Here is an 11,118-nt window from a genome sequence, read left to right as displayed (position 1 = left end):
CCAAGTATTAGATTAATGCAATGGATCTAGGATTAAGAAAAGTTTTTTTAAAAACTCAGTTACTTCAAAAACATTTTTAAAAAATCCTTTATATTAAAACACTGACCCAGTATCTGCGTAGGATTGGCCTGGTCAAAGGTGACAGCATCCTTCTTCGGAAAATAAATATTTTCAACTTTAGCTGCAGCTGACTGGTAGGCACCTATTCCTAAAGAAGGGCAATACAGAGCATTCAACAGTGTACCAAGGTGTCTGATACAGAATGATATCCTAGCAGTAACTCTATACTGCTGGATGTTACTCAGAAAAATATCTCTCAAAAAAACCCTGAATGTCTATGCAAATAGCTGTCATTCCTTACATTACTTTTACATTCAGAGGTTAAAAATGAAAGCATAACCTTCACAAACTGTTCCCCCTCATGTAAAAGTTTACAAGTCGAAATTATTAACAGTCATTTCTTAATTATGTGAATTAAATACACAGTCACTTATAGCAAGGCTGTTGTAGTTAATACATGAAAATGGCACGGGTCTTTTTAGGAAAAATATCTCCCTTGCCCCTGAAATCTTGTAATTTTATTATTTTCATAATGAAAGTGTTTACGTATTAGAAGATTTGCAGATATGACCAAGTTATGGCCCATGCAATAGTAGCCTGAAATGTCTTTTTTAAGGAGCAATATAAAGCTTTTATCATCACCTATAATGATTTCCTAAACTCACAGGTCGCTGATATTGTATAACGCTCATTAGCTATGCATCAGTTTTTCTGATCAACAACATAAATACTAGGAGATCAATAATCCTCTCAGATTATTATTATACATTGTAAAGCTTGTGTGCATGATTCCTGCATGCAAAGGAAGGCTCTGTTATCCCTATTTTATGATTAATTTCAGAGTATAAGCAGCTTCAATCTGCTATTTTTAATATAGTATGAATTTTGCATCAATGCAGAATTCATGTCAGAGGAAAAAAACCAAACCTAACAATTAGGAACATTTTTCACTGGCAGACATTGTCTCTTACCCATAAATGGATCAACCCCGCCTGCTGGAGGTACTGCATTTGACACTGAACCAGGAACATAGCGACCAGCGCCTAACAAAGATGTAAAGTTTTTAAACACCACCACCAATAAAGAGGTAATGTATACCTGTATTTAGTTACTACTTTTCAAACAAGACTATTAAAAGGGATTTTTCTGCACTAAAAGAATTACAAAGTAGTAATTCTTTTAAGGATTCAAAGTTCAACACTTTTTTATGGATTAAATCCATGCCTGTGGGAAGATGTTGGTGGTGATAGCATTCACAAGCTAAGTGAGCCCACAGCTGGGAGACACTGTGTCATCACTGTGAGACACAGTAGGATCTCTTGCACTCACAGGTGAAGAGAGCTTCAGCACAGCAGATACCTTATCCATGACAAGTTCCAGCAGGAGGATCCACTGCCCTGGCCTTGACTTTCTTTGTGTCTGAGCCAAGAGTGGTTCTTCTGTGGGAGTTGGACTCTCCTGCAACTGAGGTCTCAGTGAGGCCTCCATTTGCAGCGACCACAGAGCCACAAAAGCCATGGAGGAGAAACAGCTAGACACAGAAAGACTGTCAAGATTGGGAAGACTGAAGGCTGTGAGTTTTTGTAACAGCATAAAGGTTTCTGCTACCTGTAGATCTGCAACTGCAGAGCAGGGAGTGAGCACCCTGGCACTGGTGTGGACAAACATTCAGCAGTGATGTGTTAGGAGCCATGTTAGACTGCACCTCATGTTGGCAAAAGCAGGAAAGGCAAGCAGCAGAAGGGAAGCAGAATAACCTCCTGCAGGATAGGAGGCACCTGCCTATGCATATGGCCTGGTAGCTTGGGAGGTACGTGTGTGCTGGGGCAAGGATTCAGGATGCCACAGAGACACTGCCAAGCCTTGCCTGGCCTTCAGACTGTTATTCTGCTACTCTTCCACATGGTAATCAATGGTTTTCCAAGGAGGTCTTGGAGGATATCAAGAATGATTAAAAAGCTCTGAGAACAATGATGAAAAGTGCAGGGCGTTTCTTTGTTGCTTTGAACAAAGCAAAAATGCTTGAATAGAAATGGACTCATCAAGTGAGTCAGCAACTCACTGCATGGCTGGTTTTGCAGACAAGATTTTGGCGTCAAGTGATTACAAGAACCTATTTGAGGAGCAGGAGCTACTAATCAGGGATGGGAGAAGTCTGACAATGCAGGGCTGGACCTGGGAATGTTTTTGCAGACAAGACTGCTAAACTAGTGAGAAGGACTTTACAATAGCTATACCAGTGAGGATGAGAATCTAAAATACAGGGAGGATGGTACCGATAAAGCTCATGTAAAAAAACCACGAAAAATGAAAACAGAAAACTACTTCTATGAATATACCCAATCTTGTGTGGTTCATAAATGTGAAGTCTGGCAAAACAAAAGGTCCTTATTCTTCTGCTGCAGTGGACAGAGTGACTTGAGGCAGACCCAACAGCAGAGGGCTTAGCTCTGCTGAACAGATCTCGGTATGCTTTGCAGTGTCAGAGCCCACCTTACCAGGTTGTTCCACACATCTGCCCCAGAGAACTGCAAAAAACAGCTGTCTGGTGCTAAACATGGGATGCAACAGAATACTACTTGACTCATGCGTATCTTAAGTGCTAGCCAGATAAATATAAATTTTTCATTACCTGTAAATGGGTCTGCCCCAGGTATTGTACTCGATCCAGATGAAGAGCCTGGAACATAACGTCCAGCACCTAGTCAAACAGTGAGAAAAGCAATGACTATTAAACACACCTTGATGTTATTCAAATCCAGAGAGAGGTATCAAAGCTGGTGAAAGGTCTGGAGTGCCTATCCTATGAGGAGTGGCTGAGGGAGCTTGGGGTTGTTTAGCCTGGAGAAGAGAAGGCTCAGGGGACACCTTATCTCACTCTACAACTCCCTGAAAGGAGGCTGAAGACAGCTGGAGACTGGCTTCTTCTCCCAAGCAACCACTGGACAGGAGGAGAGGGCACAGCCCTAAATTGCACCAGGGGAGATTTAAGGCAGACATGAAGAATTTCTTCATAGAAAGAGTGATTAGATATTGGAATGAGCTGACCAGGGAGGTGGTGGAGGTGTTTAAGGGAAGACTGAATACGTGGCTCTTAGTACCATGGTCTAGTTGACATGGTGGTATTCAGTCATAGGTTAGACTCACTCTCAGATGTCTTTTCCAACTTAATTACTTCTGTGACAACTGCAGCTCTCAGTTACATATAAATTGACAAGCCTGTATTCCCATTTCCAGTCTCTTGCAAGAAAAATATTTAGCTTAATTATTTTAATGCTATTTTGTTCTTAAATTAATCTTTGTGAAATTAATTGAATTCGTTTGTTTTGTAAATGTGATAAGCAGGATATGATTGATTAACATGGTTTAGCTCATCAGTAATCAACTTGTTCTAGTTCTTTCCTGCCTGAAAAAGGTAATTTATGTATTTCACTACATTTTGATTAATTCTCTGGCTAAATTTTTGTATTTTATTAATTACCTTAACAGTATCTGGCACTTAATGTATGAAAACTGGATCTTTCCTAAACCGTAAAAAAAAAAAAAAAGACTGGACTGAAAAATACAACTGCCTAAATTAGAATTTTGATGTCGATTTTTCTTTTTTTTTTTTTTTTTTTTTCCCTCAGAATTATCTGTGCCTTCTTCTTCAATTATTTAAGGATATGAAAATATCTGCAGAAGAAGTTCAAGAGCTAAAATACTGAAGTCTGCCTGGGCAGACAATTCCAAGAGTTTCAACCAAGCCAAGTGCTGGGTCCTGCCCCAGGGTCACAACAACCCCATGCAGAGATACAGCCTAGGGGCAGTGACTGCAAAGCTGCCCCACAGAAAAGGACCTGGCACTGCTGATCATTATCTGCCTGACCCTAATGCAGGCGTATGCATATGTGGCCAAGAAGGACAATAGTATCTTGGCTTTTATCCCAGCAGGACCAGGGCAGTGACTGTCCCTCTGTACTTGGCCCTGGTGAGGCCACACCTCAAATCCTGTGATAAGTTCTGGGCCCCTCATGACACTGAACACACTGAGATTACTGGAGCAAGTCCAGAGAAGGGCAATGGAGCTTGTGAAGGGTCGGGAGCACAGGTCTTATGAGAAACAGCTGAAGGAACCAGGGTTGTTTAAGTGGTACAGGTGGATCTTACTGCTCTCTGTAACTATTTGAAAGGTACTGAGGTGGGAGTCAGTCTCTTCTCCCAGTAACAAGTGACAGGATGTGAAGAAATGGTCTCAAGCTGCACCAAGAAAGGTTTAGATTAGATATGTACTGGATTAGATCTACTGGAAGGGTGGTCAGGGATTGGAATAGGCTGCCCAGGGAAGTGTCTGAGTCATCATCCCTGAAGTATCCACAAGTATCTAAAGAACTATGTGGGTATGGGGATACGATTTAGAGGTGAACATGGAATGATCAGCTAATGGCTCAACTCAATATTCCAATCTTAATGATTCTATGAAAGTGGAATGGATTTAAAACTGATGGAACAACCACAGCCAGAGGATGGTGATCAGTGCAACATCTACTGGAAGCCAGCCACTGGTGGCGTACCCATCCAGTCCTGCTTCACATCTTCACTAATGATCGTGTGGAAGATCATTCAGAGTGCATCCTCAACAAGTGTGCTGAAGACATAAAACCTGGAGGAGTATCTAATATTATCACTTAAGTTTAAAATATTTACCTGTAAATGGATCTGAAAATTGATTACTTGTACTCAACAGTGTTTGCCCCTTAGTGTTGTCCATAATAAACTTGGCCACCTGATCCAGAAACATAGGATTTAGATCATGCTTTTGCAGGAAGTTGTATGCAGTCAGCCAAGGATCATCAGTGATGTTATATGGCAGTTTGTAGGAAGGCCCATTTTCATTTACATCAATGGTGAAAACAGTCATATTCCTTTAAGTGGAATAAAAATAAAAACACATTAGAAGTCTTTCAGCACTTTTAATATAATGATGTATTAAATGCAGGGGCCCAGATCTAAGCCTAAAAACTTAAAACACTGTTACTTACAGAACATATGAGCAATATTCTCCTGAGAGACTGCAAGTAAACATTTGCTGATTAGGCTAAACACTAAACATTACTTAGCAACAGCCAAAACATCAGTGTGTTGTAACACTGTTGCTATACTATATGCAAAACACACAGCATTGCACCAACTGCTAAGAGTTTGAACTCTGTCTCAGCCAAAACCATGACAGACTTAAACCTGTATTTTCCAGAAGTCTCTGCTCAAGAAGAGCAGAGTAAAACAACCTATCATTAAAATGTGTGTACAGATATATTACAAAATAAAGATGCATAAGGTCACTCTCATGATACCTCTGTCTCCCTCCAAAGCTACAGAGCAATCAGATACTTCAAGACATTTCAGTCCTAAAAGCATACTTCTAATTCTAGCAAACAATTTCCTAATGTTTCTTTAAAATCTGTGAGAGTGAAAATCAGTATCTTGGAGGCATTTTTTCTGTGGTGGAACCTGACAAGCTTTTCTGCATAGATTTCAGTAAAGGAAATATTTTTCAGCATATATGTCTTTAGGTCAGCTTACCTGTCTTTAGGTTCAGTAGTCACTATAGAGATGCAGTAGAGAAGGTCAGGCATCTAACATTTTAGGTAAGCCTGGCATTGTAAATCATAAAGTTCATTTCCTTTGGGAAGGATATTAAAACTAACTTCTCAACCTCATTAACAGTAAATACAACAGAACTTGACAATTTCTCTACTAATAGTTTACCTTTCTCCAAAGTAATTAGTGTCTATTGGCTTGCTCATTTTACAAAATGTGTTTCATAAGTAATAAAGTAGACTGTACTTACTTACATTTCTACCTCCGAGATCAAAGGTAACAAAAAAGTTCCTGTTTTCTAAATGATATTTTATCTGAACAAAGACCAGTTACTTACAAAAGAATGAAACAAATTAAAGTTTGCATATACCTTTCCTTCAAATAAAATTTTTCCAGACATTTGTTGTGTGGCTCCAGAAGAACCAACAACATCACCGATCTTTATCCATCTTTCTTCACTAACACTCCACTGATATGCTTCTACTTTCCCATTATCTTTAATAAGCCGTGTCTGTCCATCTCTTGTTCCTGTAGGCAGGAGTTCAAACAATTTCAAGGATATGATTTACTTTAGGAGAGAAACATATTCAAATGGTGGTCAGCATAAAAATTTTTAAAACAGTTCAACACTTGAAGTTCTCAGAATTAAGTAGATATATGGTTTAATCCCAGATGGCAACTAAGCACCACACAGACACACTCACTGACCTCATGGTTGGGGTGCAGGAAAGAAACAGATGAATAGAAGTGAAAAATTTGGCAATTAAGATACAATTAAAAAGGTAAATCAAAAACTACAGCAAAAGCAAAGCACAACAAGGAATTCAGACACCACCTTCCAAGGGCAGGCAGGTGTTCAGCTGTCTCCAGAGAAGCAAGGCTCCATCAGGCTCAACAGTTACTTGAAAAGACAAACACCAACATTCCAAACATCCCCGCCTTGATTCCTTCTTCCCCCTAGTCTATATGCTGAATCATATGGGATATCCCTTGGGTCAGCTGGGGTCAGCTGTCCCCTCCCAGCTCTCTGCACACCCCCAGCCTCCTCGCTGGTGGGATTGGTGAGGAGCAGCAAAAGCACTGGCTCTGTGTTATCCCTGCTCAGCAATAACAAAACAGCCCTGTGTTATCAGCCCTGTGTTATCAAGCCCCGTTTTCAAGCACAAATCCAAAACACAGCCCCATATTAGCTACTATGGAGAAAATCAACTCTATCCCAGCGAAAACCAGACAAAATGCTATGTCTCACAACAAGAACAGCAGCAATCTTAATGATCATTTTACAATTATGATAATAGTATCTGCCAGCAGACTAAGTGGCCAAACCAATACTTAGGTTCAGTACTTCAGAAGTTTATCAGCTTCTCAGTGAGATGACAATTAAGGAAAGTGATATTCTCCCATAGTCTAACAAGATGCAAAGTTTCACACTGATGTAAGATCTATGCCACTTCCTGATCATAGCCAAGGGCTGAAGTCACTGGTTACTTCACCTTGAGAAAAAGTATTTGTCTCTCTAAGAATAATGTTTACTACTGCTTCTACTGCATTCTCAAGAGCCTCTCAAGTACCTACAAAGTGTGAACCAAGCCCATCAAGACTATCTTTCAAGCCAAAAGCTAAAGCAGAAAATTTGCATTTCTACTTTTATTAAGAAAAAAACCTGCACATTCAGTAATCCTTTTACAAATTACCTGTTTCACATACTCTTGGTACAGCTGGCAGAACAGATAGAAAACATCTCAAACATACTATAGCATCAATTCCACCTTTTTCTAAATTATCTCCTAGGAGAATAAAAAAATCCCCAAAACATAAAAAAACCTTGAGTCCCATTTCCAGAAGAATCTGTGAAAGGATACTAGAGCAAAATTAAGCCATTTCCTTCCCTATCAAAAGGGATTAAAGCTTTAAGTTTGGAAACCATCAGAAGCTTCAATACCTCACACCAAGATTTGGAAGCACCTCTAATACGACAGAAGTACAATAACTTACCAGGATCCTTAAGGTGTTCTCTTCCAGGAAGGTCATCAGCATTGATATCTCCTAAATCACCAGTTTTAGGGTCAATGGATGCTTGGGCAAGCTCATTTTCAAATGCCTGAATCTCCTCAGCACTTGCTGTACGTTCCAAGGACTCTGTAAACACCCTTATAATTCCATCACTGAACAGAGAAAAAAACATTCAAATAGAAATACTATTTTAAATATCACAATGACTGCATAAATTCTAATGGTGTCTTCTGTGTCACAAAAAACCATCACTATTTCCAACTGCCCCTCCCAATTATTATGATGAAATGAATTCACTCTGATACTAAAACCATATAGAGAAGGAACCAAGCAGGTAACCCTGGCTTCAGAATAATTTTAAAATCAAGATACAATACACCTTTCAAAAGAGTTCTTTATGCCATGCTTACTAAATTTATTCTTATGTCTATTCATGATTTACCACATTTCCAAGAACTCACTCTAACTCTGCAAATGACATTAAAAAATACTTCTTGGATGAAGTGTAGTGTATGTTTAAATTTAACACATACACACACTTTGATGGCTTTATTTTTAAATACAAATGAAACTGACATCCAAAGCGATGCTGTAATTTCTTCAAGGAATGTCAGATTTGGATCTACAAATATACTGAAAGTAAAACTTGGGATACCTTGCACCAACTACAATGTCACCATTGTCTAAGACACAGCAGCACCATACAGACTGAGCTGGGAGTCTGATTGTTTGAGCACATTCCCCTTGTTTCCAGATTCTAAGAGATCTATCCTCTCCAGTTGTCACAAAATCTGAAAATAAAAAGATATAAAAAACTTTTGAAGTATATTTTTTGCATACTGTGATTGCGGATGTGCGGATGCCATTCTGAAACTGGGTATCTAAAATTCACAACAGTAAAAGAACCCTTCGGCAATTTAGTCCTTCTCTCAATTACAAGTAGGGAGCAAAAAGAAATCCACTGCTCACTTGACTTCTCAAAAAATCCAAAATGCATAAATTGCAGATTAACCAGCCAGACAGTGAATAAAACTGTGCCCAAGACAAAAAAGATCACTTCATCCTTTAAAGGGCTTGAACAATTTTATAATCATCATAGTTTCATCTTGCTCTATACTTGCATAGGTTCACATTTGTTTCATTGAGTTTTGGAAGGTAAGCCTGCTTTATCAGGAAACAGACATAAAGCATTTTCAAATGTCTAGGAACTCCTCAATGAGGAATTTTAAGGAATTGTAGGATATCTACAATATATGCATCAACCCATATATACACACTTTACCTGTTGAACAAATGTGCAAGTGTCCCATACGCCACACAAATGTCACTGACTTGGAATTTCTTCTGCAACTGGCTCAACAGTTAGTTCTGAACCTCTAAATCTCTAACTCAGAAAACAAATGTAATTAAGCCTCAAAACATAAAATTCTTAACCTAAACTACATTAATGCACATTGTGGAAGTATCTAAATTTACATTATCTCAAACTGGCATGCCACACATTAGTATTTTACTACTCTGCAAAAGCGCTGAAATACAGGTGGCAGCTAAGATAATAGTTTTGCCTACTGCTTAATCTAAGTTTTGCTTAAGCTTTCACTTAGCCCTAACCCAGGACCTTTTATACTACATACTGCCAGAGCAATTTTGACAGTAGTGCAACTTGGAGTCAATCTCAATGTATTTTTTCATCTATTTACATAGATGTAAAGAAAAATGTATTTTTTCATCTATTTACATAGGTGTAAGAAAAAAAATTAAATGCTACTGGTTTTCTTTAGTTGCAGCAGTGGCACAGAACACCAGTATACACACCCTGCCATTTCATTTTGATGACTGTTGTGTAACAGTCAGGAAAGAATCCTACCTTTACATCGAGGGAAGACAGAGATGCTGTATATATAATTTGTATGTCCATAATACACCTGCAGACACTCGCCAGAGATCTGCCACCTTCGAACACTAGTATCATTAGCACAGGAAAGGAACTCCATTTCACTGAGAATAGCTAAACCTCTCACACAATCTTCATGTCCTTTACAAAAGGAAGAGAAAATTTTAATGCAGTTATTGTCTCCATTAGCAGCAGTATACCACTTTTGTATAGCTCACATCTAAATCCAAGTAACTAATCCTCGTGGGAACAGTTAGAAAAAAATTTAATTTCTCACAATTATCTGAAAAATATCCTAATTTTTTAGAAGTCATGTGGCTTCTGGGCTGTTATAGTTTGACGCTGGCACAATGCCAGTGCCTCTATAAAAATGTACTTTCCTAAATGAATGTTGTGAGATGCAATCCAGAACAGAGCAGAGCAGGCTTAAGACTAATAACAAAGGGAAAAAACTTTATTACTATGATAAAAGGAAAAAAAAAAAAAAACCACACCATAAATCCAAAATGAAAACTTTCTACAACATTCCTCCTCCCCCCACCTAACTCCAACAAACTACAGTGAGACACAACTTGGACCCTTAATCAAGTTATCACCCTTCAATATAATCAATACTCAGTCCATCAAGGGAGAGAGGAGTCTCTCTTGCACCAGACCCCCAGGAAACACAATTGTCACTTCTTTTGTTTCCATGTCACACATGGCATCACCCAGAGAAAATCTGCCAGTGTGATACTCTCTTTTCTATGTTACAGTGCTCTCACCACTGCACATGGACAGACTCATAGGGTTTCTTTTTAAAGATGTTTTGCCAAGGACTAAAGAAAAACAACAGTTCAGTTTCTCATTTTTGGGACCACAGTCCCTCCTGTTTTCCCCTGGGGCTGAAGGTCTAAGAACAAAGATCTTCATCTTCCTGAAGACAGAGGGTATCACCACACTCTCCTCAGCTTTTCTCTGTTCACTCCATTCTTGTGCTGGTAGTCACTCAAGCAGGTTTCTTGGCCTACCATTGCATCCCCCTAAAAATGCAGTCTCTGTTGCAGGAGAAATTAGTTCAGTCTATGGCTAGCAAGAAAAGTCCAGCAAAAAGCCACTCCATCATCTCTTCCCACCTAGAATTTCTCGAACATCTCAGGTCCCAAACTGTCTCTCTTCTTCTCTTTCAAACTAAGGAAGAGTAGTATTTGACAAAGCTTTCATTTCCCTAGGAAGAGTTAAAAAGTCTTGACTCCCTGGCCGGCTGAAATCTCAGCTCAGACTCCAGTTCCCACACATTCCCCTCTTTCTCTTTCTTCTCAGCCAGAGAATTTCTAAGCATCTTCAAGCTATCTCGTGAAGGGTTGGGGTGGGGGGAAGCAAAGAAATCTCGGCCTTCCTCCACCCTTCAGTCCCCAGGAGCTGGTCTGGTTCCAGTCCCTCCACCCTTCAGCCTACCTCAGCCTGGGCCGCATGGCTCCCCTTCCCCCACCCAGCCCGTCGCTGGGCAGGGAAAAGTCTGCACTGCACTCTGACTGGAACTAAAGGGGCAGTTCCATAAGTTCTTACTTCGAACCCCTCTGTGTTCTCAG

The 11,118-nt window shown here is 39.5% G+C and overlaps 1 protein-coding gene across 1 annotated transcript in view; it reads right to left on the bottom strand.

The window, feature by feature from the left end:
- Window positions 1-11,118, bottom strand: part of LOC140681932 (phospholipase A-2-activating protein-like) — a 57,728-nt gene that overhangs the window by 42,595 nt on the left and 4,015 nt on the right. The window contains 9 exon segments of the mRNA XM_072922646.1: window positions 107-208; window positions 1,032-1,103; window positions 2,693-2,761; window positions 4,747-4,955; window positions 4,957-4,964; window positions 6,011-6,168; window positions 7,636-7,805; window positions 8,309-8,444; window positions 9,521-9,688. Coding sequence (XP_072778747.1) covers window positions 107-208; window positions 1,032-1,103; window positions 2,693-2,761; window positions 4,747-4,955; window positions 4,957-4,964; window positions 6,011-6,168; window positions 7,636-7,805; window positions 8,309-8,444; window positions 9,521-9,688 — 1,092 coding nt within the window.

Source organism: Taeniopygia guttata, chromosome Z, assembly GCF_048771995.1.
Source record: "Taeniopygia guttata chromosome Z, bTaeGut7.mat, whole genome shotgun sequence".
Lineage (NCBI taxonomy): Eukaryota > Metazoa > Chordata > Aves > Passeriformes > Estrildidae > Taeniopygia > Taeniopygia guttata.
Note: the sequence above shows the minus strand (reverse complement) of the source record. Positions and strands in the feature narration are given on the sequence as shown.